The sequence below is a fragment of the Ipomoea triloba genome, chromosome 5 (assembly GCF_003576645.1).
Source record: "Ipomoea triloba cultivar NCNSP0323 chromosome 5, ASM357664v1".
Taxonomy (NCBI): domain Eukaryota; kingdom Viridiplantae; phylum Streptophyta; class Magnoliopsida; order Solanales; family Convolvulaceae; genus Ipomoea; species Ipomoea triloba.
The window spans coordinates 29,973,641-29,999,805 of record NC_044920.1 but is presented as its reverse complement, the minus strand read 5'-3'; the positions used below and the strand labels follow the sequence as shown (position 1 = coordinate 29,999,805).

Here is a 26,165-nt window from a genome sequence, read left to right as displayed (position 1 = left end):
TGCTTTCGACATAAAAATTGCCCCCATGCAGGATCGAACTACAGACCTTCAGTTTACAAGACTGACGCTCTACCACTGAGCTATAGGGGCTTTGTTGGTTGTTAGTCGGTTATTTTCTTGCTAAAATAATGAAAAGATGAACAACAATAAAATGATTAATTACTATAGCTAAGAAAGTGGTTAACAAGTTGTATTACATGATTCTTATCATATGTATTAATTTTATTAAATATGAAGTTAAAAAAAAAAAGAAATTAAAAATTATAACATGCTACATCAAAGTAATACTACCTCCGTCCCGAAATAGTTGTCTGGTTCGTTTAACGAGACTTGACTGAAGTAATTTTTAATCCAATTTTTCATATTATTAAGTTTAGCATCAATATGTAAAATTTATATATTTAGAAACTACATTAAAAGTACTATTAAACACAAAAAATTAAATTTAAAAATAATAAAAAATTACTAAGGAAAATAAGCAAAGAAGGAAGAGTTGGTTTGACCAATGAATAGTAAATAGGACAGGTAAAATGGGCAGAGGGAGTAGTATAATATTAATTTTTATATTCTCTTTAATGTTTCGACCAATAAAGTATAAGTATACTCTCTCAAAGTCGCTCAAGTCATGCGTTACAGCAGATAAAATAAAAAGAGGTCCAAAATCATTCCAAGCTCTACTAACAAACTGTGAAGAAGCAAAACTAGCTAAAAGATAAGCAATTGAATTTGTTGTTCGACGCACATGACAAAACACAATATCCTTAAAATAAGAGAGTACAATTTTAATGTCCTCTATAATCAAACCAAAATGAGACAAAGTCGGTCTGTTGAGACTAGTAATCAGAATTTCAGCATCCGTTTCCACAGTGATACTATCTCATCGATTGTTTTTAAGCCAACCTAAAGTTTCACGAACAGCTAAAGCCTCGGCTTCTCTAGGATGCATAGCACCTACACACACAATGGAATTAGTCAACACAAAGTGGTCATGATGATCTCATAAAATCCAACCAATTCCCATATGATTATAGTCATGCTATATAGAAGCATCAACATTTAATTTGAAAAACATTACATAAACATTCAATCTATACCTATAACTTTTACTCTCACGCTCATAATATATTAAAGGATAAGTATTAACTTTGTGGGCCAGGGGTGGATCATGTGGTGGTGAAGTGGAGGGGACATGTAAATATGTAATGTAATGCGTTACAGCGTGGAACGGTCGAAGCGGGGAAATCCAATGGCGAGATTATGAACACTATAGGAGTTCGAATGCAAATTGCGCCAAACATATTTTAATCCTGATTTCTGATGCAAAATAAGATAAATGCAATTCGGAATTGATGCTCTCCAGGTCCAGGGCGGCGATTTATATTTCACCTGCCAGTGTTTTTTTTTAACAACTTCACGATTGCGTGTTCTCCGGAAACTGTTTGCTAAACACCAGGAACTTCAGGAGCGGAATCGGAACCCTAGCAACGATCACTCTGCTCAATAGAGGTCGGTCGGATTATGTTTTTGTTGTTTTTTCCTACTTCCGTGCATAAACGCTTAGGTTTTGGTTTGTTTATCTTTACAGATCTCCTTATTCATGCGCATATAGTATATTTGGTATCATTATAGAAACTAGAATGGGTTGGGATGCTTCAAGTGGATGGAACAACCTTCAACCAGATTACTTTGGCTTCTATAAATGTGAGATAGCGGAATTACTATCTGAAGATGAAGATTTTCTGCCTTCTTCACTTCAGACTCCTGTATCAGCTGAAAATTTGAATGGAAGCAAGACTAGCCACTACAGGAAGGAGTATAATAGCGCAAGTTCTTCTTCCTTGTTTTCTAATTGTATTGGACCTGAAGTCTCTGGGATAAAAATGGGGCTGCTCAAATCACTGCTTCGTCAAGGTGTTTTTGCTCTTTCAGAGGAAGTTGATGAGGTCTGTTATGAATCCTTTTCTCCTTTCTTTAACCTCCTATACGTTTTGTATAATTATTTTGGCACAAAATAAAGTGATGCAACATCTCTTTTTGATAAATTCCAATCTGAAATTCATTATAAAGTCAACCATAGTTCTGATGGTTACTGTTTTTGTATTGGCTATGACTTTCTTATGACCCTCTCATTTATCTGTTTAAGACATTTGTACCTGCATACGATAGTTGTGGCTTAGAAAGAAATATGCTTCAATCATATGTTCAGTGAAGATAATCTCAACCTCATTTACTATATGCTAATGGTGAAATCTATTTCCACTGGTTACTTTAATTGCAGAAGGTGGATGTTGTTTTTAATATATGCCGGCTACAGTCATTTCTGAGATTCAATGAGAGTTTAATAACTAGTTCTTCTGCTGGATCTGACTTTGATCAAGGGAATCCTTGTAAGAAGCTCAAACCTTCCACTTTGTCTTCGCCAGTAAGTGTCTTCACCTGCTTTCGTGTCTATTGTTGTTGTGATTATCAACGTTTTAAATGGTATTCACTCTCATGTCTCATGTACTGACTTCTTTTTTGTATTTGGCATTCTATAGTATTGTAGGTTTTACTAGTAATTCCTGTGTTTGTTGCAAAACTGTTAGTTTAACTTGCTGAAAGTATAGCAAAGGGTCGTTGGAGGAAGTTGTAGAGAAACTGTGAAATTAGTGAGTCTAACCAGTTAGATTTTGTTGGAGAGGCAGAAGAAAGATTGCATCACTGCCTACTAGAATGTTTTTTACAAACCTAAAAACATTTTAAAGATTTTTAGTTTCTCACAATTTATCGCAATTAATACAAATGGCTCAATAGGGTTTAGTTCTTTATCATTTCTAATCTTTTTTTTTTCTCATAAATTTGTTTGCAAATCTTACTTTGTTTTTATATTGGCAAATTTATGCTTGAAATTTTGTTCATTCAGGCTTCAGAATGTCAAAGTGTCTCAGCATCAAGAGGAGAAATATCCAACAATGCTGTGAATAGATGTACTGAATCCCATAGTGAAGCCCCTCAGTTGAGATCTAGTCCAGAGGGGACAAAGGTATTAGCTGTTTGTTGTTTCATTTGCTTCACTTACCCAATCAGTATATATAATTTACTATTCTTGGACCATTTTCTGCCAGCCTTTCCACAATGCCTGCAAACTTGATGGCAACAAGGGAACAGAGTCTTTGCTAATGAACGAGAGAAATAGAGATTGCCTTTTAGATATAAATGTTGGAGCTGCTAAAGAAGATCAAGATGTAAGACCTACTTTACTATGGTGTTTTCCATTGCGTTTGTCCCCAGGGTGTTTTATGGACTGAGTTTGATGACTTTCCTCCAATCTGTGCATGCAATATGACTTGTCCACAAATCATTTGTTTTTGTATATTCCTTAATTAATTGATCTTTGCTGACTTTTTCAGGTTGATCATTTGCCATTCCTCCTCCAGAATGACAGTTCAACTGTTGAGGAAGTGCTTAAGAAGCATTCAGATGATCTTTCAGTAATGGTACATAAATTTTCTCTTTTTGAAGCCCTCACACAGCTATTGCTGTTTCATTCTACAACAATCAGGAAATATGAGTGTTGATCTCAATGTTACTTTTGGCAGCTTGAGCAAATGGAGCAGAAACTTGAAGAACTACTTGATATTGTGATGTCAAAGTGCAGGTAATTCTCTCAACACTGATGAGGGTTAGGCTATTGTTCCTCTGTATATTATGGAGTATTAGTTTCCGACAGAATATTTTGTCATTTGCTTAGTTAGCATTTTGCTTATCCCATATCTATTTTGTTTTGCAAGAAGGAACTTCTAGGAAAGTTTAAGTTGGTTACTGGATTGGTTATCATTTTACCTGATATAAAAGTATAGGTGTGCTTCCATGATTTTCTGCAGTTGTGATGAGACATTATCTCTTTCAAATCATTGAAACATGATATGTCAACTCTGTGAGTTTGTAACTGTAGTCCAGCTTTGCACTATATTATCCCTATTGTGTGTGAAAATAAGCTATAATGGAAAGACAAATATGATCTGTCAAATAGCAGAGCCAGGTTGGATTGTGGAACAACCCACAGGGGAGGCATGACAAAGTATGATCTGTCATCTGCGTAGGACACTCCTAAGTAGTGGATTTTTAAGTAAGCAGGGTTGGGTTTTGAGTGACAAGGTGGGATGGAGGGGGATGGGTGGGGGGTATTTTAGTATTTAGATGTGCACTCCTGACAGATGGCTTTTTGCTGGTTTACTTATCATTGTGTTAAAAGTTGCCACATTGGGATCATTGGCAGGTTGATGACCCTTTCTGAGAAACAACAGCTCCAAAGGATGATAAAGAACTTGCCACCAAGGAATCTTGACAGTGTTGTGAAGATTATACAGCGTCATAGGCAATCGAATGTTAATGAAAATTCACGCCGTGAGATACATATCGATTTGGAAAAAGAGGTAAATAAAAAGTACAAAATGTGAATGTGGATGATAGTTACCAGACCAGACCCTAAGGCTTAGATATTCGCTGTGGGTGTATTGCAGGATAATGTAACACTATGGCGATTGTATTTCTACATTGAAGCTGTTGAAAATGCTAAGAAGCTCCGTAACGGTTGATAACTGATGATTCAACTCCAATTGCCAGTGGTACTTCATGCAACTTGTCTGATGTAGCAGAAGGCTAAGGGTTCAACATTGATATGAGCTGAGCTGCAGCATGTATTCGGCCTTCCCTAAGAACTGCTTGAAGCCTTCTAGGCATGCATGCGATTGGAGAGCGCTCAAGTCCAACCCTTGCTCGTGTGGATAATATGTGCGGGATAAAACATCAGCATTTTTTTTTTTTAATATTCTGCCTGATTTTGTCTGTTTGTTTTCTTTTTTTTTTTGGTTTATAGACAGACGGGACTAGTACAAGTAATATAATGAATCAACGCGCAAGCAATTTACTGTTCAATTTTATGGAGAACAGTAGCACACAAAAGTGTTGCTTGGTTCTCCAATTTCAATTGATGTTCTCTAAATGTGGAATCAATCTTCTATTAGTCCTTTAAAGCCTAATTCGGCTTGTCTTTTTATGTAACTCAAAATCTACACACAAATGGGACACAATCTTGATGTTCAGTTCCAGGAAAAATCAATCATCAGCTAGGCTGTGAAATTCATGATAAAATTATAATGGCATTCTAAAGAACCATAAAAGGAGTTCCTAAGTAAAGTTCTTGCCTTGCCTTGTATGAACCATAAAATCAAATCTATCACCTAGAGTGACAGCGCTTGCCTTGTCAAGTTCTAGCAGAATAAAGGTAAAAAGCGGACCAATTGTTCTTTGAGTTCACCTTCTCTCCTACCTAAAAAGTTCTTCCAAACCTTCTTTTCAGATCTTTATATGATTTCTCTACTTGCATCAACCGTGGATCATCTGCTGGTATCTCTCGGTCCTGAATTTACAAGTTTTGCATTATAAAAAAAATATAAGTACATACAGCCAGAAGCCAATTTGCAATATAGTGAACTCAGTATGTATGACTTTAGAACCTTCATTTCATAACAATTATAGAAATAATGACAATCAGGTTTGCCATGAACAGAGTAAGAAAGATTTCTTACCTTCAGCCCTTGGTAATATGCCTCAACAGCATGAAGTGAGATATTAATATTGCGCCCCACCATCATGTCCCAAATTAAGTTGGCAACTGTATATCCGCCACTCTGCAAGCAATTATCAGATAGATATTATTAAAAGACTGCCAAAATTAATGAGCAAAGAGAGGGGTTGAGACTCTAGCGTCTCAGAGTAATATTATCCAATGATAAGTAACAGAGGAGTAACATAATTTTCTTTTCCAACCTTTTCACCAGCAGCTGCAAGGAGGAGATCAGTTCCCATCTTTGCACTCAGGACAAAATTCCTTTGATTCATTGCTAACTGAAGAAAGACATAGAAGCAAACTGTGACTATTTTGAAAAATAAAAAAAAATTATAAATAATCATAATGCAATAAGATCTCAAAAGTGTACCAGCGTGTCCTGAGCAATTTGCATTCCTCTGGTAGTATACCCAACCATTGCTCCTTCTATGAGAGTCTTTCAGAAAGAAAATGTTTATTAGTTGCAGTCATCCGGAAATACCGAAACACAGCAGAAAACAGAGAGCTAATTCATGAGCTATGAGGGATAAAAAACAAAAAAAGATGAGAACATGCAAGCAGTTTCATTCATTCTATTTTAAAACTTACCACATAAAGCTCTATAATGGGTGGTCTTCCAGAGTTTATGTAGTCCTCAAAAATTTTATGACCACGATCTAAGTCCCCTGTATGTAGATAGCACCTGCATGTATATTGCAATCAAATTTTGGTACTGCAAACTTTAGCAAAATCACGAGAACAGTTTTCCCCGACACCATTGTGCACAGGATTCAGAAGAACCAAGAATGAACAAAAATAAAATAAAATAAAATAAATAAAGATGAACACAGCTTTCAAAACAAATTTAAGACACTTGAGTTGATAATGTAGTATTCATATTTCAAGTACTTTCAGCACCCCAAAGGGGCAGCTGTTCATGCAATATGTTTGAGCATGCAACTTGACACTAACCAATGTGAGGTCTGAATTTGACATGCAGCATATGAACATGTTGGTTTGTTGAGGGTAAATATAATATAAAACAACATATGTGCGTGTTCACAAAAAGATTAAGCTCTTAAGCTTCTGGTTTCAAGCTCAGTAGTAGCTCTATTGGCCAAAGATTCTAGATTAATAGCTTAAGACATTCATTCTATCTGCTAAAAGCTGTATTTTTGGATTCCTGTTCTGAGTTCTTACCATAACCCTTCCACCATTCCACATGTTAATGTATACTCTCCCCCCCCCCCCCCCCCTGATGTGGTTGGTTAATCTCCAACTGGGTTGTTAACATAATTATATACATATTACTCCCATATAAAAATTGTATGCATATATCTGAAGTGCTTTTTCTACATACAATTTAAACTGAAAAGTCCTTCAAACTTAATAAAATGAGCTTGCACAATACACTGAGTCACTGACAATATTAAAGTACAAGTAATATGTAAGTGCTTTGACAATAACGTACCTCATGAGTTGCATCAGGATGAACACATCAGGTGTTTTATCATCCTTTTCAAGCATCTGACGAAGTGTATCAATAGCCTGCCATGGATAAACAGAATTTGGACCAAATTGACCTATGAGAAATGAACCAAATGACTGACTATATAGATTTTTTGCCATAACAATATAACATGAAATAGAAATTCTTAAACATGAGGAAACACTGAGTGGATAAGGATCCCTTTTCAGACAGTTAAGCTGCCATCACAACAATGAAAAGACAGAAATACACCCAAGTAGGAAAAGTTAAAGGTAAACAGGATTATAGCTTAAAATGTAAAATGGATCAAGTTAATGGGTATTACATAGTATAGGTTAAGATATTGGCTTAAAGTTGAACCATAAATAGTAGACTAATGGTCTCCAAATTAAGTTGATGATTTAGGGGAGGTTTTTTCTACTTTCTTTATTCTTTTTTTTTTTTTTTGTTTAAAAGGAAGAATTATTTAAAGTTTATGGCAATGATTACATAGTAACTTATTCAATTATGGATTGAATGCAATTATGGATAAGCCATGTAGAAAGGAAAGAGCACAGAATCTTGATAATGTAGCTAAAGTACCTCCACATTTTTCAGATCCGCACAAGCATGAAAGGCAACATGGTACACAGTTAACTGCTTATTCAAGAATGCACGTCGATTTACAAACTCAGCAGTAGGGATGTTGTAAAGTTCTTCTTCAGAAGTAATTGTCATAAATCTTTGAGGAATATCTCTCGGAGCTTCAACCTCTGACCAACTCTTTGACTGCTCAACAAGCTCAATAATCTTCCCACAAAAGAAAATGAATCAGGATAATTGAAATGTATGAATCAATCAAAACTTGTTAAGAGTATGTAGGTTTAATTGCACATTACTTTAGAAGCTACATCATCAGCAAGAGGTTCCTGATTCTTGTGAGCAGCTATAAGTCCAGCATAGCAATATTTGTTCAAACCCACAGCAGCTGCAGTCATATCTCGAACAATTGCATATCTGCAACATTAAGAAGTTCTGAATTGGATGCTAATGAGAATAGACATGCGCTTGTGTGTTCAGCCTTGCAAGTGACCAAATAAACCAAAGCTCATAGTCACGTAGGCTTCACAACAGACCAAATACTAAGGCACATGACATAAGTCCACATACTACGACTGATTATAGGTTCAAATTACAAGTGGGGAAGTATTTTTTGGCAAGAAACAACGAAATGGAAACCATTTGGTCAAATGAATATTATTTCAGTAGATTGCTGAAAATTTCCTGATCCAGCCATCTGTAACAAGACTCTAGCTAGTTTAACCTTTCTTACCATTACACATCCACAAGTTTCAAAAGAATATTTATTAGAAGGGAAAATCAGAACATCAAAAAATTTTCTTACACTCGATCTAGTCGACCTTCAGCTGCACATGCATTAAGTAGACAGACATAGGTTTGTCCAGATGGCTTGACTTCTGATCTTTTCATTTCTTCTAAAACCTATGCTTCAAAATAAAGACAGAACAAAATAAACATCACTAAAGTTAGAAATCATTCAGAGAGTGATAAGATAAGAAAAGTGGCCATACCCGGATTGCTTGATCAGAGTTCTTGCATTTGCCACAGGTAGAAATCAAGAAGTTGTACAAAGCAACCTATGGAATAAAGCAATGGCCATTGTTGATCACATGTGATATAACCAAAAATGCTAAAGCTAGAATGCAATGATCAAACGTTGGGTGCAAAATTAGAAATCTATCCAGCAAAATGTTTAGCATGGTTGTTTACTGATATAAATGGATAATGAGGTGAGGAAGTATAATTCATTTACAGAGAACAATAAATTAGAGGAGAGAAAAAGTTCAAGACAATATTTCAGTCCACCTGCACTAAGATGTTTTAATAATACAAATTTAAGGGGAAAAAACACCAGGCTTCCTTTACAATGGATTGTTTCTTTATGTTTGTATGTGTAGCATGTGTGAAAGAGTGCAATTAAGATGCAACATTTGCAATGCGTATATTAATATCCCCCAAGTTTCAGAGAACAGGTATTACTTCAAATTCATAATGAATACTCTCCTAATGAATTGCCACTACAGAAATCCATAAAAGGGAATGTTCAAATAGTTAAGACAAACTGATAACACTAGCACTTGCTAATTAGAGTACACATACATCTGGAACCAAACCCATGGCTTTCATTTCATCCCTGAAAAACAGTGCATCTTGCAATCGAGCACCTTTCATAGTCCCCACTATCAGCGAATGAAATGTATCCCTCTCTGGCTTTACACCATCCAGCATCATGTCATCATACACATCCCTCAACAAATAATGTCTGCTCGTATCACACAAATGCACCTTAAATTCACGAACCGAAATTATATGTACACATCAAAATAAATAAATAAATAAATAATGCTCAGAAGTGCAATCACCTTCGCTGAGCGGTGATGGAGGTTATAACGGTGTTGTACTCGGAGTCATTGTTGGCATAATTTCGCTTGGCGTACTCCTCAGGCGACGCCGCGAAGAATCTTCGCCCGACGCCTCGAAGCAGCAAACGGTTTTTACCTGAAAATGTATTGAAAAAAAGTGAATCAGAATTAGCTCAGCTCTGATTTGGCGCTCTATCTGAGGGCTAAGCTTCAATGGAGGGAGAATACTATACTAGCTAGGGTTTGGAGGAGCCTCATGATGATGGTGATGAGAAGTGATCACTTCGCTGCCGGGGACTGGGGACTGCGCATAAACCCTCGAGATTTCAGGTAATGAACTGAATAAGCCTACAGTGTTGAGGTATAGGTGTACGATAACACCGTGCACCCTTGGGTTAGCCCAAGGAACTTTTATAAATGGTAAAGAACCAAAACTAGAGTCTTTGTGAATAGTTAGTAGTCGTTATTTGAAAATGTACTAATCAGTTTAAATTAATAAGTTTGATAAACATCTCTTATAGAAGATTGATTTAAAAATTTTATGCACCTTACGATTATCAATCAACTTTTCAACTAACTCAACTTTGATTGTCAAAAATCACATTTCCTTGCATAATAATTTGACAATTTTTAACAGTTTTATTAGCATCATAATGAAAAAACAAATAAATTAATAGTAAATATACACCGATATATCCGACCTATACGCCAACGGACTTGACCAGAACCGACTATCCATGTACTGAGGACCCTTTCCTAACTTGATCCGACCTTGGGTTAGTATCGACCGACTCGACCTGAAGGGCTTAATTTGCTTAAGCCTCTACTAGCTCAATGAACTTTTATACTAATTGTATTGTGCTCGGTCCCGACCCAAGTACTTGACATCGATCCTGATACCATGAGATAAGCCCTTGAAGAAGTACTTTCTGACGCTTAAAACCGACCCCGATGGATATTGGTGACTCAGATATTTTGCTACACGTGGACACTCTTTTTTCGCCCCGAAACTGCCAAGTGCATGTAAGAGACGTGGCAGACATGCCGACTTCTCAGCACGCTAAACGCTTGTTGGCGGGACTTAGGAGTTTTGACAACTCTCTCTAGAGAACACTAGTAATTGGTAAACATGACCACTCAGTCCGACAAACAACTATGATGTCATGCAACGTGACAAGTGTAAGTTGGCCCAACATGATCCCCACAATGCAATCGGATTTGCCCAGTGAATCCCTCCATCACATTTGGCTCGTATAGTCCACTAGCCACTGACCCGTTAAATTTATTACATATTGTTTAAATTATTGAGTCAATTAGATTACATGTTACCTTACAAATCCAAATATTGCTACCACATAAATGGTTATTAAAAGTCGGGATTTAAGATAAAGTTAAAGGTGTATTCAAAAAAATAAGAAGATAAAGTTAGAGGTATAATATTATCTTATGCGAATATGATAGGATTATGCGCGTATATCACGACTCTTTCATAAAAAGATGAGATATTTGGTAATATTACAAGTGTTCACTCCGAATAAATCAAATTTTTAAAGAATACATTGACCATTAACCGAACATAATTTTATATTTTTTTAATTTAATCAAGCAAAATATTTGAATGTTAATGACCTTGTAGTCTAGTAGCTTGAAGTGTCTCTCAGATGGGTTTGAGGGGATGGTTTACAAATTAAGGGTGTGTTTGGTAACTTGTAAAATGACTCCTGGAAAATGTTTTCTGAGTTTTCTGTGTTTGGCAACGTCCGGAAAATGTTTTCCGTTGACCAAGGAAAATCAGTTCATTTTCCGGAAAATGACTTACGGAATTTTTTTCCGTAAGTCATTTTACGAAATCGGCAGAATAGCTGTTTCGCATGTTTTCGACCAAAACCAAGTCATATCACCCATGACCATGGACCAAGGAGGTGGAAAAACCGCCGGAAACCTTTGCTACATTTTTTTAAAATTTTTCTTTTTTTTATTTTTGTTTATAAATTCTATTTTTTTTATTAAATACTATTATTTTAATAACTATTATAATTTTTTATATTTTAAATAAAACAATTACAATGTTTAATTATACAATTCTATCAATTTTCCAGAAAATGAACCACTTCCATAATACATTCAAACACTGGAAATGAAACTGTTTTCCGAAAAATGACTCATTTTCTATAAAACATTTTCCTGCTTTCCAAACGCTACCTAAATTGGTGTCAAAATAACGCATGCGCTTTTCCCGCGAGCTCCCGTTTCATCTGGACTATACCTTCTTCGCAGCAAATCATACACTGTCACAACGCACCATTGTTCGTCTCTAAGGTTATCAATTTAATTTCAATCCAATTCCATTTCTGATTCCTTTCCTACTTACAATCCCTCACACATACAAACCTAACGCACGCGTAACTATGTTTATGGGTTTCATACATGTGTTCATACGTACGTATGCACGTTGATCATCATCGTCTCATGCGCACGAGTGGATCTTAGTTTCGAGTCATAATTCACGGATTTCACGGTAATGCTTCCGTAGAACAGTATCGGAATTTGTAGGTTGGGGGATTTTTTGTTTTGTAAAAGCTGAAATCGCAACGGAATTTCAAGTTTTTATGAAGATTTACTCACGAATTGAGCTCGCTAATGGGACTTTTTGAATTTGATGTGATGATTGTGGTTTTAATAGACGATGGAACCTGATGTGGTGGCTGCAATAAAGAGCAGCGCGGAAAATCACTTTTCACTTCAGGCGATGACGAATGCTTCCCCGGAAAAAGTCCCGCTTAAGGTTCCGTTTATCGTCGGTAAGGCTCTGTTTCGTGTTTTATGATAATTTGGCGGAATCAAGCAACTGATTTCTGGATTTGAATGACTGAAGGTGTTGCCGGCGGGACAGCATCTGGCAAAACGGAGGTTTGTAACATAATCATGTCAAAATTTCGTAATCAGCGTGTTGTTCTGATAAATCAAGTGAGTGGTCTTGCAGTATTTGCATTTTCATTACTCTTTTTATGATTTGTGTCTGTGTAGAATGCATTGCAGCTAGTGTTTTGATTGACTTAATTGTTGGTTTTTCAGGAATCATATTATTATCCATTGAATGATGAACAAATAGGAAGAGTTCAAGAATACAACTTTGACCATCCTGGTAATTCAAAATTAAGTTGCAATGAAATATTCCACTATTGGTCTTCTTGGTTTGAACCAGTCAGTTATGGACAACTTAGACTGGTTTATCTCCTTGTAGCTTTTTTTCTCTCATCACTAAAAAAAAGTTATTGAAATGAAATAGTTATGTACTGTGCATACAAATGATAATACAGCTTTGACAGTTTAACATTGTGAGCGTGCTTTTTCTCCAGATGCATTTGATATGGAGCTTCTTCTTTCAAACTTAGAGAAATTAAGATGCGGGCAAGCAGTTAGCATTGCCAATTATGATTTAAAGAGCCACAAAAGCATTGAACCAGCACGCGTGGTACTTAGTTTTCTCTCTTACAACAGAATGACAGATGGGATTTGAAATTTATTAAGAAAGCTTCTTGCTAAGCTAGTTGGAATCAGTTTACAGTGTCTAATCATTCATTAAATTCAGGTGCAACCATCAGATGTCATCATCTTAGAAGGAATCCTAGTTCTTCATGATCCTCGTATTCGTAATCTCATGAACATGAAGATCTTTGTGGACACAGGTTTATTCTAATTAATCAATTACATTCTTTTGATATCTGTTGCACAATATGGAAGCTTAACGTTCTCCAATACAGACTCTGATGTGCGCCTGACAAAAAGGATACAACGTGATACCTTAGAGTGGGGCAGAAGCATTCGGAGTGTGCTTGATCAAGTCAGTAGATTGTTCATGTCTTTGTCAATCCTAGGAATCCCTTACTTTGAACTGAGACATATATGCATGAAAATCTTAACTAATGCTATTCATCTTAGTTTTCGTGAATTTGTTCATTCTTGGAACTAACTATATCTGATCTTATTGCAGTATGACACATTTGTAAAACCCTGTTTCGAGGAGTTTATTCTTCCAACCAAGAAATATGCTGATATTATAATCCCCCGGGGAGCAGAGAATCATGTTGCAATTGACTTGATATTACAACATATACGTACAAAGCTTGGCCAGCATGATCTTTGCAAAATATACCCAAATGTGTTTGTTATAAATTCAACATTTCAGGTTATCTTCTGTTGCAGTATTGAATAACATAGTTACCAAATCTGTGAATATCTTGACCTGCAATGCTTGACCCTTAGAGAACTGGCCTGAAATTTTCACATTTGTCTGTCTTGTTTCTAGATTCGTGGGATGCACACGCTTATACGCAATGCCAAAACAGCAAAACATGATTTTGTTTTTTATGCAGACCGCCTGATTCGTATGGTATGCATAGTACTCTTGTCTTGTGCAAATCAGCAAATGGGTTACCTTTTATGGCTGCAATAACATGAATTGTTATATTTAGGTTGTGGAGCATGGCCTAGGTCACCTCCCATTCACAGAAAAACAGGTTATTACTCCTACAGGTAACTTTACTACTATCATTCAATAATTCAATTCATTCCATGTAAGAAGGCAGCACCTATATAAGTGATCATTAAGCTCTAGCAGTGAATGATTACGTACTTATGATATTAATTTCAGGATCTGTTTATAGCGGTGTCATTTTCTGCAGTAGTTTATGTGGGGTATCAGTCATCAGGAGGTATTTACTTACTGTTTTTCTCCCTTTTCATTTCTTTGGGGTAATTTTCCTTATGGCTTCTCGCATTGTATTTGAGTAAATAGAAAGAAAACATGAACCCATGCAGACTATTCCATTCTGGCATTCTCTAGCTTGCTTAACCTCAAGCTTTGAGTACTAAACTAACACAACTTTTTTCATTGCACCAGTGGGGAAAGCATGGAAAATGCCCTTCGGGCATGCTGCAAAGGAATCAAAATTGGAAAAATTCTAATTCTAGGAGAGGGTAAAAGTGGTCGGCAGGTCTGTAAATCAAACTTCGATATGGTTACTTAAATTCTTCAATTTTTTCCATAAAAATAGAGCATTTTTCAACCTGCCCCATGTTCCTGATATTGCTGCAGTTGATTTATGAGAAGCTACCATCCGACATTGCAAGCCGCCATGTTCTACTGCTTGATCCGGTTCTTGCTTCAGGTGTGTGATGAACCGATCAATCTCTGCATGAGTTATCACCCTTTCTAACTCTACCATGACTCTCAAACATACTCATCTACCATACTGCCAGGGAATTCTGCAGTGAAAGCTATATCTGTGCTGCTCAGCAAGGGAGTAGCAGAGTCCAACATCATTTTCTTAAACTTAATATCAGTAAGTGCACAATATGAATCCATTTTTCTTAAATTGACGAGGAAAAGTTTAATCACTAATCAATGGTATGAATGGAGTAAATAATGCCTGGCAAAGGAATGGTATGCGTTGAGTAAATCATGCCCGGTGAAAGACCACTAGGAGTACGTAGTCCATAGCTGACTGAGCTCAAACTAAGAAGGCGAATAGGCAGCTCTCGGGGGACTCAATCTTGTAACCTTGTGGTTATTGGACTTTTCCTCAATCACTATCTAATGTTATCCACCGAGTCAATCATGCCTAGCGAAGGACCACTAAGAGTAAACACATAGCTGGCTGAGCTCAAACTAATAGGCCGCTCTCAGAATGACTCAATCTTGTAACTTTGTAGTTACCAAGTCAACCACCTAATCATGCTTGACGAAGGACCATTAAGAGTACCCATAACTGACTGAGCTCAAACTAAGAAGTTCAATAGACCGCTCTCGTGCGGACTCGATCTTGTAACTTTGTGGTTACTAAGTCAACAACATGATCAACTTAGCTGGTTTCGCCCAATATGAATCCATTTTTAACATCAAAACCATAGTGTTCATGTTGTTTTTTACTGTGAATCATTTGTGTGAATCTCACATACAGGCGCCCCAAGGCTTACGCGTAGTGTGTGAGAAATTCCCGAGGATAAAAATCGTGACGTCTGAAATCGACAGATCTCTGAACAAAGATCTGAGTGTGATTCCAGGCATGGGAGAGTTCGGAGATCGCTACTTTGGCACTCTGTAGGCAGCGGTGCTTCCACAGAAGATCAGGTCGGGAAGAAACCGTGAAGCTGAGAAAATAACAAACAATTAAAGATGCTTACAGAGTTACAGGCCATGGATTTTTGACTCTTTAAATTATTTCTTCATTAATTAAATTAGTCAAAATCGAGATTCATCAAGAAAATGAAATAATAAATTTTGTTGTATGCAGCAACACCCGGTTCTCAAATGGGTTCCGACTAAAATTTGTTGGTAGTATTTTATTATTATTAGAGTTAATTACTTAAATGGTTTCTGGACTATAGCGAAATTAAGATAAGGAATATTATAATGTATGTTTCTCACAAATATGTCCATTGTTAATATTATCCTTCAATTACTAATGTTGCTCTCGATTTTCAAAATGTGACATATATTGTCTCTCTTCTAGTAAGAAGAAAGAGAAACATTGTTATTAGTGGAAGGAGAACAAATGAACGAAAGAAAAATGGGAAAAATGACGGATAACCACATTTACACCATTAATATTATCTTTTTGATGAGTTTTGACTCGTTAGCGTGCTCTTTGTCTACGCAGTAGCAGATCATGTGGCCATTGTCTCCTTTTCAACTTCACCTCCACTAGATACACTTTAACAACGTTGTAATCAGATGAACTTTAGAGTGGTAGTAAATAGTAATGGTTATGTGGTACCAGGCACAAGCACTTGGAGACTGGAGTAGTGGAGTGCACTCATATTTTGGGAGTTATGGTTATCCATCACAAGTAAAAAAAAATTAATATGATTAATTAAATATCAGAAGCTTTTTTTAGTGTTGTTTACCTATTTTTGTGTGATTTGCCACATACTTTCGATTTGTGGTTGGTGACAATCCAATTAATAATCCACCATTGTCCATTGCATTGTCTTCTGACCTTAATAGTGCATGTTTTGAAACATGAGTATATGCGATGTGCCATGGCATGTAATCATTACCCATGGTGTATATATAGCTTTTGCATGTGCTTCGACCAACCCATATTACATACCTATGAAATCTACTTTTAGATCTTGTGCTTAAATTGATGGTGGAATGGGTGGAATATAATTATTGTATCAAAAGATTACACACAATTACTATCCTATAGAGTTTGGTGTCTCCTAAGTAATAGCCTACAAACTAGGCACAAAATATAAACCATATGATAGGGAATATTCTCCGAGTATACATTCCTCTGCATACTGTACACATGCCTGATATTCACAACCTGAAGTAGATGACCGAACGGACTGCAATAGCACCTCGCAGTCTAAAGCATCGACCCCTAACCAATTAAGGTCGGATCGCCTTGAGCCGGATCACTTAAGGGGTTGACTTAACCCCACACCAATAGGTGATAAGGAAAACAGTACATGTGGCAATTGGCACTGCTTTCGACATGTGTCTCTTTCTCTCCTGCTATAAATACCGCATTAAATGCGAGGAAGAAGGACTTTTAGACATTTCTACCTACCACACTATAGTTCGGGACTCTTTGACCTCATCACGTCGTAACCCGAGCTCCAAACTTAAATTAATAAGCAATTTCCTAAAAATCTACTTACAATCCGACTTTACAAAGTGTACGTATTTGTAGACTTAACCGTATTTACCATATCACTGTACTTGAGTGACTTATTCAACCGAAATAATGCTAACAATAATCGAACTTATTATCTTCTAGTATGTAAATCATACTTCCCTTTCGAGACATGTGGGCTATAATTAATTTGATAGATGCCTAGTGTTACTATATTTGTAAGACTGCACGTCCTGAATTTCCTGCCCAAATATTGAACATAATAATTGTATTTTCCGGTATATAAGGAGCATCATATTACTCACAGAATCTTATAAAGGAATCATATCTGATCTCCATCAATCTTGTAAGGTGCCTGCTACTGATCATGTACTCTCCCAAGTCCCAATCTATTCACAAATTTATTTTTTTTGTCTTAAAATAATTTTCATTAAAATAAAACAATTCATCACGTTTCAATTTTAACTTTCTTATAATCATTTTAAAATAATCTTTATTATTTATAAAACTACTTAAATTTTCATTCCTTCCTCACTAACTCTATTATATGGTGATGAGTTTTCAAAATGAGTACATTTGGAAGCTTCTATGATGTTGCTATTATACAGTAATGTATAAGGTCAATCAACACTGTAGATTTTTCTTATAAATTCATAATTTCCGTAAATAATAATAATAAATTCACAACCATGTAATAACTATTGTCCTCCAACTCTCTAACAAGGATTAAATGCACGCTCATAAATGAGCGAAGAAAAAAGAGGCTAGACCTTTATTTACTTCAGACTTGATTCATGGTTTTTCTTCCTAAATTTCATTCATGTGACCAAATGAGCTGCTTATGTGGGCAAGGGAGGTAGATGAAAGCTTGTTAAAAGAAGAGGAAAAAACTTGTTAACGAGAACATACAAGAGGTAAAAAAAAAAAAAATTGTTTTTTTAAGGTCTAGTGATACCAAGTGGCTCTCCCACATGAGAGATCATGGGTTCAAGCCTCATGAGAGATATTACATTGTAACGGAATTAGTAGTAAAAAAAATTATATTTTTTTAAATAAAAATAATAATTTTTTAAAAAAATGAAAGCAAGTAGGATTTTCAATTCCAAAATGGTTTACCCACCCAAGTGAACTTCAAGTTTGGCTATAAACAAGGGAAGCATGCGCTCAGAAGAGTTGGGCATGCAATAACAAAACCATGAAGTTTCTGACAACAGTTCTGGTCGGATGTTTTCTGCCGTCGATTTTGGTAGTGGAAGGTAATAACGACGGTATGGATTTACCGTCGTGCGATTTCCCGGCGGTATACAACTTCGGCGATTCAAACTCCGACACTGGCGGGATAGCAGCCGCGTTTTTCCCCACGATTGAACCTTTCGGCGAGACTTACTTCCATAGACCCACCGGAAGAGCCAGCGACGGCCGCCTTATCATCGACTTCATCGGTAAGACGTATCTCTTGATCGATCGACATATATCTTTTTTCGAATACATCGGCTCTATTGCACTCAGTATCTGTTCATAACCACTTTCTCTTCTTATTAAGCACAAAGAGTTCGAATAACAACTTTTGAGCTCCGGCAGGCATTCTTATTCACGTTTTTTGTTTTCATGAAGCTGAGCATTTGGGAATACCGCACCTGAGTGCGTACCTGGATTCGGTCGGAACTTCTTACCGGCACGGCGCCAACTTCGCGACAGGCGGAGCAACCATTCGACGGCAATACGAGTCGTGGTTCGAGAACGGAGTTAGTCCGTTCCCTCTCGACATTCAAGTGGAGCATTACACTCAGTTCAAAGCCAGAACATCCTACTTCTATAACCAAGGTAATTGATCGAAATCATTTTTTCCGATCGCGTTTTGCGCTTTTACTATGTATATACCTTCAATCGTCGACCTCGCAGCTAAGGAAGAAACCGATAGGGCCAGGCTGCCGGTGCCGGAGCACTTCTCAAAGGCACTTTACACCATGGATATAGGCCAAAACGACCTAGCCGCCGGATTCCGAAAGATGAATATGGAACAACTCCACGCCGCCATTCCCGACATCGTAAACCAGCTAACTGCACAAGTTCGCGTAAGTTCAAAAACATTCTATTACTGGAAACTTAAACACCGAGACTGAAATGAAATCTCTCGATTTCTCGTTCCCAATCGAGGATGAAATAGGTCTGATTTAATTTGCAGGATTTGCACAATAAAGGGGCGAGGAATTTTTTGATACACAACACGGCTCCGATCGGGTGCTTGCCTGTATCAACGACGAAAATCCGAGATCCGAAGCCGGGGGAACTGGATGAACAGGGATGTGTCAAAGCTCAGAATGAAGCCGCCATGGAGTTCAACAGACAGCTCAAGGACAGTGTCGTTAAACTACGAGCAGAGCTCTCGCAAGCTGCACTAACCTATGTAGATATGTACCATGCCAAGTACGAATTGATCAAACGTGCAAAGAACCAAGGTCAGTCATTATTCATTACTAGAATCAAAAACAGTCACAATCCGCCCTCACTGATTATTTGGTTCTTGGATAATAAATTATGAAATAATTAATCGAGTAAATTACATATAATGTGGTAAATTTCAGAATTTCTACGCAAAACAAGACCGATAAAAGGAAGTTTTACAATTAATTACTCAAAAACATTGTCTTGTCAATGTCAATCCTACTTATAGCAAAATATGGAACCAGAAATCACTGAGTAACCATGATTTACCTCTCCATTAGATATGGAGGCCTAGTGTGTCAAAGAATTTAACTTTTTCTGGGCAAGAAGCCAAGAACTAGCACAACACCCAAAGTAGGCAAGGTTATTTCACCTTTTCTGGGCAAAAATAAGTGCTAATGGTTGTAAGCTTTTTCCTAAATAAAAAATAGGCTTTTCAAAAAAAATAGGCACAACACATCTGATTAATCAATCCAAAAAATATCTTCCCCGATAATCGATCTTGAAATTTAATAACCCACCACTAAACACATTTAAAAAACAATGGATCTATCTATATAATGGCAGTAATAGGCTAATAGCTGGAACATGGAAGACAACGAGAGTCACGAGTTACGACTAATCTGAATTCTGAACTCTAGTTGTCTGTTTTCCATTGTTAGCACTTAGCAACAAACACAGCAGTACTATAAAAAAGACGGTGATGAAATTATTTATATATAAACTACCGACAGTTTTGTTCAAGATTTGCAGGGAGGAACGTTGCATGTGGTAGGTGAAGTGAATCCAACAATGCATAAAACAAAAGAAACAGCCCATGGTCGGATCTAGAAATATTACCTTATTCTATTACAATATTTAAACAAACCTCGTCTGTTACAGGATTTGAAGACCCATTCAAGATCTGCTGTGGATATCATGATACCAGAAACGATGTTTGGTGCGGGCACAGGGCGAAGATAAACGACACTGAGGTTTATGCAGGATCCTGTGAGAAGCCATCTGCGGCTGTCAGCTGGGATGGCGTGCATTACTCGGAAGCTGCAAACAACTGGGTTGCTAGTCAGATTGTGAATGGCACATGGTCGGATCCTCCGATCCCCATTACAAAAGCTTGTCACAGGCTGACCCTCGGATAATGAATGCAAGTTTCCTGATCATCCTGAAAAGAGCTTATCAAAGGCAAATGTAACTTGAACAAAGTTTCTCCGTGTGCTGTACATATACGGCTACAAATACGGAGCGAATTGTATTACTTGAACATTACAATGCCAGGATAGTTGATTAATACAACAATGTCTGTCGTTTGAGCTAGATGCAGACGGGTTACTATGTTGTTGAGGGTGATACTGACATAAATACTCCATAGATACACACAAGAAGCAGTTCTAGTACTCTAGTTATGGATTCTTGGTCTTGTGGACAACCATAAATAGTGTCTAGTTACTGGCGATGTCCGTCTGGAAGGGCGACTACCCTGTGGAAGGGGACTGATCGCCGAGGTAGAGATCCATCTTCTTCATCATCGTCAAATTCTAAAATGTAACTGTCCACAAGAAAAATCAAGTCTCATTTGGCTATACAGAACACAGACCATAAGACAATCTTAATTTCATGAACGCTGGTCCAGTTTTAAAAAGAATGAAATAGATATGATATTGCAATCAACTAGAAGTCATTTTCCCTTTCAACAATTTCGTGATATAAATAGATATTCAAGAGGTTTAAATAGAGGGGCATCACTTACTCGTCGGTCTTCCTCTGGAAAGTAGGAAACAGTTGGTAGGAACATGCAACAAAGAATGGAAAAGCTGTCAATTTTACGATACTTACTGAAGAGGTTGTATGATGTAGAGTGACAAAGTGGGGTAAAATGGGTAAACACATACTCCATAATACATAATCGAGTTATTACCTTACGAGATTGGACTACTGTCGCTTTGTATAGGGCAGTGGTTCCTGGGTAAACTGCCAAAACTTGCCTTCCAGGAGGAAAATCTGGAGTATTAGAGGGCTCATTCCTCTTCGGGAAAGGTATGATATGTGACCATGGAAGTTTGTATTTTCTGAAATTAAAAGAAGAAAATTTTTCATTCCGCTTAAGCTAGACTATTTGATTTGTCTATTAAGCAAAGAGAAATAAGATTGATTTTTATTCACATTTGGAAAAGAAAAGGTAACTACATTGAATCCAGAAAATAGAACAGCAAAAGCATAGCATCTAGTAGAGAGTGAAAAGCCAAAGAACTCATGTTAGAACCCGACAAAAGAATTCATAATATGAAACAGTACGCAGAAACACCAGATGTTTAGTGTAAGAATTTGGTCCTGTTTGATAGTTAAGAAAACTAGAACAGAAGCAGCATACCTCTGACCACCACCTTCCTCATCATCACCTGGTTCTTCATCCAGAACTTCAAACCTAAAGATGCACATCCATAATGAAACAAAATATAAACAACAACGAATAGAACAAAAGCAGATTTCTCAGTTTCTTTCCCTTAACTTTAGAGTTCTTGCAGTATACGTTCTCTGCATCTTTGACCATTTGGGCATAAATTTGTTAGTACCAAAGTCCTGCAGAACTAAACTTACATTTTAGTATCTTTGTCAAAATTGGTAACTTTGACAATGAACCACTCGTCCTTATCACCATCCTCTTGAATGACCCTAGCCGCCACCTGTGAATAACACACATGCTCAAAAATTTTACTTTTTATTCCTTTATCAGAGACAGAAATGCGAAAGCTTTTAATGGTGCAGGCTTTTTGTAGAGAGAATAGTTTAATGATCTAAGGAGTAAATTATGTCTTGCACAATGAACCAAAATACTCTATTTTCATAATGCTAAATCTTACTTGTTCACCCTTCATGTTAGCAAAGAACTCCTGCTGATTTCTCATGTTAGGAGAAAGCCTTGTGACATCAGAATCAGCCTTCATTCTTTTCTTTTTCGGCTCATTACCTTCTGCAGTCCATGTGAGAAGATTTCTCAATAAGAACGGAAACATTGGGTTGCAAACAATTTAGAACCTTTTTCACATTTCCTAAGGAAATACTTCCTCTGTTCTATTTTACTTGTTCTATTTACTATTCATCAGACAAACCAACTCTTTCTTTATTCACTCATTTTCTTATAAATTTTAAATTTAGATTTTTGTATTTAATAGTACTTTTTAATTTAGCTTTTCAATATATAAATCTTATGAACTAATACTAAACTAAATACGTAGTATTTTTTTAAAAGAAAATGAATTATAAATAACTTGAGTCAAATTTTGTTAACCGAACCAAACGCATAATATGAGGCGAAGGGAGTAAGTTTTAAGAAACCCCAAAAGAAAAATGAAAGAGCTAATAATAAAGACACTTTATGTTGCATGCTAATCTTGAAATTTTACGGGGCTCAATGCTAGCACATTATACTGCTATCTCAATAAGTTCACAGACCATTGTACACACCTATTCTTCTCCGTTGTTGCCCTGGAGGCCCAGAAGGGATTAATGCATCCAGTTGACCTAGCAAATGAGTAGAGATACTGCAGTAAAATTATAGCCATTAATCTCAAGTTCCATAATAATATGGTGACCAGCGTGTAATAAGAACAGTCTGTAAATCATGTATACACTATAAAATTAAATGTTAAAAAAGTTTGTGCTAATAAAAATAAAATAAAAATATTAACTCCATTAGTTGTTGGATAAACCACAATGTCTGCAGGATTCAGCATCCTCCACCATAGAAAGAAGATGCATACATCTAAATAATAAATAATACCTGACTTCACTCTCAGAAAGTTCTTTGGCTTGTGTGTATAATAGTTTGAGTTTTGATAATGAATTGTCACCAGGTTTCTCTACCACATCAGGGGCTGCACAAGTAGGGAAAGACCAATGAGATATGTGCAAAAACTGATTTAATGTCTTAGTCTATAGAGAACTCATAATGTCAACAGCAACATGTAAAAGTGTTCAAACTGCTCTAATATATACACTATTTTTGTTAGGACAGTGGTTCTCAATGTCTTGGACAAACCCCCATACTATAGTAGTCTTACAGTACTTAAAAAATAGGCTTCCAGCCCATGTGTTCGGGAACCTGAGATGCTATCATGATCACTCATTGTGCACAAGAACAATGAATCAATTGAGACACAGAAAGAGAAGAAAGATCATAGATATATCCCAGACAGAATTGTGCCAAACACTTCCACCTAAGTCTCTAAAGGAAACCTAATTACAACATAGAGTAAAAAGAACAAGCATTTAGCTAACACCTATAAATGAACATGAGGGCAGATTCAGAAAAAAGGTTCTGAGCTCAATAGCCTCACTGAGCTTGCATTAATACACAAAATCTCATTCAATATGCCCCCATCAGATGGGAGAATCTGCAAACAGTATGTATACTTTCACAAATTGTTGTTTATTCCCTAGTGCCAGGCTATCCACTCAAAGTCAACGACATGGAACACCTGACAAAGGTTGGAAATGTAGCAGCCCCAGTCATTTTGCTGTTCTTCATTCACTTCAACAATGTCATTAGTCATACAGCTTTAAATTGTTAGTACGAGTAGGAACACGGCAAGATTTAGACAATATGAACATAAATGTGAAGTCCACTGTTAACACAGAGCAATAATTGGAAATAGCAGTGCTTTAAGGCCAACAAAAAATCCAAGCTAGCAGTTAAAACACAAATGAGCACGTGGCAATTAGAAATAATCGTCCAAAATGTAAATCAATCAGAATGTATAATTATCTGAGCAGCACAATTAGGGCAAATATATGCATACAACCCAGTCCCAATCAATCAATTTTGATCAAAGTAACTATCCTTACGCCGTAACAATGGTTACGAGGACGCGTAATACTAACCAGATTGAAGCTTCTTGTGCATCTTGTTGATCTCCATGAGTACTTCCTCTTGTTCCTTCCTCAGACGATCGAGCTCCTTCGATTTGTCCAGCATATCGGAAATGTCCGGCGACGTCATCCTAGTTTCTCTTCTCGCTTGCCTCGGGAGATCGCGTCAATGCTAGAAGCTACCGGAACAATAGGTTTTCGAAGTCGGAGAGCAACACTAGAGCTCAACTTTGATCATTGCCGACGGCCATCGGAGAAAATGGAGACCGATGATAGATTCTCAGATAGTTCTCCTGAAAATTCTCCCTGATTATTCCTTTTTCTTTTTATTAACTGTGTTGTATGGTAAAGCTGTAATAGAAGATATTTTTAGTTTGATAAAACGATTGTGAAATAAACTGTATTTTATATGTTTTCAAAAAAACTGTATTTTATATATAAATTAAGTAAAATTTTATCTTTATCCATATATTATGGTAGTCATTTTAAAATATTTCTTTGGCACATTGAGAAACTCTCAATCATTGCTCATGATAAAATAAAGCGTTCAATTGTTTTCAAAAAAAAAAAAAAAGCGTTCAATTTATAGCGCGATTAACGTCTAAAGATTTAAAATTATTATTAATCATATATAGATTAACGCCTATATTCATTGACATTATACATTTTGTATGTTATTGCTTATTTTGAAGTGTTCGTTTTATTATGAGATAGTTGAAACTTCTTTACTATCTGTAAGTTAAAGAATCATAATTGAATTGTCGATTTAAGCATATGCATTAGAAAGTCAATAATTGCACATTAGTTAGCTATGCAACGTCTTCGAAGATCCCCTTGGATAATATTTTGCAGGTGTTTTGACAGTTGATTGTGTAGAAGTGACTTGACAATGATTTTTAATATTGTTTAGGATTTTCATATTTAAAAAAAAAAATCGTTTTTATCGACTTAATTTTAAATTGTGTATGATGTTACTCAAGGAACGTAACCTTCATTTGCCTACGAAAGACGCTGTTTATAAACAATAATCATTACATATACTAGTTTACACATCTAGTTAAAAGTTGAAAAGTAAATTTATAAAAAATTTAAAAATACATTAATTATTTGATGTTAGAGGTGTTGAATGTGCAATACACCACACGCGAAGTGGTAACAAGTAATATTTGCACAAATAAGTTAATTTATTCTACTTCAAATTATATTTTCTTTATGAATAATATACTCTATTTTTGTGACATCAAATTTTTTTTTTTTTTTTACAATGCACTAATTTATAGATAATATATTAATAGAAGTTATGGAATGTTTGTGAGGGTGTATTCAATTTAGAGTTTTAATGGCTTTTGTAAACTTTTTAATATGAAAAAGTTTTTAAAAGTCTATAAATGTTTGTTCTATGGTTATTTATAAACTCTTACAAAGTTTATAAAAGTTTAAAAGATTATAGGAAAGTTTACATAAACTCTACAAAAGTCAATTAAAATTCATCACTTTAAAAATATTTAAAAGTTCATGAAAGTCGTGATTGAATACACCCCCCCTAAGAGTATAGTGATTTTATAAATAATTTCAAATGACTGCAAATAATCAAAATATATATTTTTCAAATACAACATAAAGTTAATGAAACAACGGTTTTAACGAATAAGTCAAATTTACAATACACACACGAAATATATATATATATATATATATATATATAT

The 26,165-nt window shown here is 36.1% G+C and overlaps 5 protein-coding genes and 1 non-coding gene across 8 annotated transcripts; 3 read left to right on the top strand and 3 right to left on the bottom strand.

Moving 5' to 3' along the window:
* Window positions 1-18: 18 nt before the first annotated feature.
* On the bottom strand, window positions 19-90 carry TRNAT-UGU. Its single transcript has one exon. It is a non-coding gene; the product is annotated as a tRNA-Thr (tRNA).
* A 1,127-nt stretch (window positions 91-1,217) lies between these two features.
* LOC116019896 lies at window positions 1,218-4,995 on the top strand. Of its 2 annotated transcripts, none has more exons than XM_031260266.1 (9): window positions 1,218-1,506; window positions 1,630-1,943; window positions 2,279-2,422; window positions 2,903-3,022; window positions 3,105-3,224; window positions 3,390-3,476; window positions 3,579-3,637; window positions 4,259-4,415; window positions 4,503-4,995. In XM_031260266.1, exons 2-9 carry the CDS (start codon window positions 1,638-1,640, stop codon window positions 4,575-4,577), a joined length of 1,068 nt encoding a protein of 355 aa, XP_031116126.1. In that variant the 5' UTR covers window positions 1,218-1,506; window positions 1,630-1,637; the 3' UTR covers window positions 4,578-4,995. The 2 variants fall into 2 exon arrangements, with proteins under 2 accessions (XP_031116126.1, XP_031116125.1); XM_031260265.1 differs by having other exon boundaries at window positions 1,586-1,943.
* A 7-nt stretch (window positions 4,996-5,002) lies between these two features.
* On the bottom strand, window positions 5,003-9,895 carry LOC116019895 (pentatricopeptide repeat-containing protein At4g35850, mitochondrial). The gene is made up of 13 exons (XM_031260264.1): window positions 9,736-9,895; window positions 9,503-9,638; window positions 9,240-9,402; window positions 8,651-8,716; window positions 8,464-8,561; window positions 7,958-8,075; window positions 7,662-7,868; window positions 7,062-7,138; window positions 6,200-6,293; window positions 5,982-6,047; window positions 5,812-5,889; window positions 5,571-5,672; window positions 5,003-5,401 (listed from the first exon to the last, which is right to left on the bottom strand). The coding sequence occupies exons 1-13, from the start codon at window positions 9,758-9,760 to the stop codon at window positions 5,312-5,314; spliced, it is 1,320 nt and encodes a 439-aa protein (XP_031116124.1). The 5' UTR covers window positions 9,761-9,895; the 3' UTR covers window positions 5,003-5,311.
* A 2,021-nt stretch (window positions 9,896-11,916) lies between these two features.
* LOC116020546 (uridine kinase-like protein 3) lies at window positions 11,917-15,609 on the top strand. The gene is made up of 15 exons (XM_031261017.1): window positions 11,917-12,020; window positions 12,186-12,303; window positions 12,378-12,469; window positions 12,578-12,647; window positions 12,862-12,977; window positions 13,095-13,191; window positions 13,267-13,346; window positions 13,497-13,691; window positions 13,812-13,895; window positions 13,978-14,038; window positions 14,157-14,217; window positions 14,406-14,499; window positions 14,601-14,673; window positions 14,765-14,847; window positions 15,466-15,609. Exons 2-15 carry the CDS (start codon window positions 12,189-12,191, stop codon window positions 15,607-15,609), a joined length of 1,365 nt encoding a protein of 454 aa, XP_031116877.1. The 5' UTR covers window positions 11,917-12,020; window positions 12,186-12,188.
* A 2,649-nt stretch (window positions 15,610-18,258) lies between these two features.
* On the top strand, window positions 18,259-20,907 carry LOC116019882 (GDSL esterase/lipase At5g14450). Its single transcript, XM_031260242.1, has 5 exons — window positions 18,259-18,590; window positions 18,763-18,972; window positions 19,051-19,223; window positions 19,334-19,607; window positions 20,476-20,907. The coding sequence occupies exons 1-5, from the start codon at window positions 18,344-18,346 to the stop codon at window positions 20,730-20,732; spliced, it is 1,161 nt and encodes a 386-aa protein (XP_031116102.1). The 5' UTR covers window positions 18,259-18,343; the 3' UTR covers window positions 20,733-20,907.
* LOC116019883 (SAGA-associated factor 29 homolog A) lies at window positions 20,290-24,819 on the bottom strand. 2 transcript variants are annotated; one of them, XM_031260244.1, is made up of 9 exons: window positions 24,472-24,819; window positions 23,372-23,465; window positions 23,056-23,132; window positions 22,452-22,558; window positions 22,189-22,274; window positions 21,962-22,015; window positions 21,509-21,659; window positions 21,341-21,354; window positions 20,290-21,139 (listed from the first exon to the last, which is right to left on the bottom strand). In XM_031260244.1, the coding sequence occupies exons 1-9, from the start codon at window positions 24,587-24,589 to the stop codon at window positions 21,037-21,039; spliced, it is 804 nt and encodes a 267-aa protein (XP_031116104.1). In that variant the 5' UTR covers window positions 24,590-24,819; the 3' UTR covers window positions 20,290-21,036. The 2 variants fall into 2 exon arrangements, with proteins under 2 accessions (XP_031116104.1, XP_031116103.1); XM_031260243.1 differs by having other exon boundaries at window positions 22,452-22,561; window positions 24,472-24,818.
* Between the last annotated feature and the right edge of the window lie 1,346 nt (window positions 24,820-26,165).

What these genes read in the sequence shown, in the direction of transcription:
- LOC116019895 (XM_031260264.1), bottom strand. Translation starts at nt 9,760, where the DNA reads ATGAGGCTCCTCCAAACCCTAGCTA. An exon ending in GCTCCTCCAAACCCTAGCTA is followed by an intron (nt 9,639 to 9,735) that starts GTATAGTATTCT and finishes ATACATTTTCAG; the next exon opens with GTAAAAACCGTTTGCTGCTT. An exon ending in TCCATCACCGCTCAGCGAAG is followed by an intron (nt 9,403 to 9,502) that starts GTGATTGCACTT and finishes TGATACGAGCAG; the next exon opens with ACATTATTTGTTGAGGGATG.
- LOC116019896 (XM_031260266.1), top strand. Translation starts at nt 1,638, where the DNA reads ATGGGTTGGGATGCTTCAAGTGGATGGAACAACCTTCAACCAGATTAC. An exon ending in CTGCTAAAGAAGATCAAGAT is followed by an intron (nt 3,225 to 3,389) that starts GTAAGACCTACT and finishes TGACTTTTTCAG; the next exon opens with GTTGATCATTTGCCATTCCT. An exon ending in ATATCGATTTGGAAAAAGAG is followed by an intron (nt 4,416 to 4,502) that starts GTAAATAAAAAG and finishes GGTGTATTGCAG; the next exon opens with GATAATGTAACACTATGGCG.
- LOC116020546 (XM_031261017.1), top strand. Translation starts at nt 12,189, where the DNA reads ATGGAACCTGATGTGGTGGCTGCAATAAAGAGCAGCGCGGAAAATCAC. An exon ending in ACAGGTTATTACTCCTACAG is followed by an intron (nt 14,039 to 14,156) that starts GTAACTTTACTA and finishes TATTAATTTCAG; the next exon opens with GATCTGTTTATAGCGGTGTC. An exon ending in AGGGTAAAAGTGGTCGGCAG is followed by an intron (nt 14,500 to 14,600) that starts GTCTGTAAATCA and finishes ATATTGCTGCAG; the next exon opens with TTGATTTATGAGAAGCTACC.
- LOC116019883 (XM_031260243.1), bottom strand. Translation starts at nt 24,589, where the DNA reads ATGACGTCGCCGGACATTTCCGATATGCTGGACAAATCGAAGGAGCTC. An exon ending in CTAACATGAAGGGTGAACAA is followed by an intron (nt 22,275 to 22,451) that starts GTAAGATTTAGC and finishes TGTTATTCACAG; the next exon opens with GTGGCGGCTAGGGTCATTCA. An exon ending in GAGGAAGGTGGTGGTCAGAG is followed by an intron (nt 21,660 to 21,961) that starts GTATGCTGCTTC and finishes TTTTAATTTCAG; the next exon opens with AAAATACAAACTTCCATGGT.
- LOC116019882 (XM_031260242.1), top strand. Translation starts at nt 18,344, where the DNA reads ATGAAGTTTCTGACAACAGTTCTGGTCGGATGTTTTCTGCCGTCGATT. An exon ending in AGCTAACTGCACAAGTTCGC is followed by an intron (nt 19,224 to 19,333) that starts GTAAGTTCAAAA and finishes TTTAATTTGCAG; the next exon opens with GATTTGCACAATAAAGGGGC. An exon ending in CAAACGTGCAAAGAACCAAG is followed by an intron (nt 19,608 to 20,475) that starts GTCAGTCATTAT and finishes CGTCTGTTACAG; the next exon opens with GATTTGAAGACCCATTCAAG.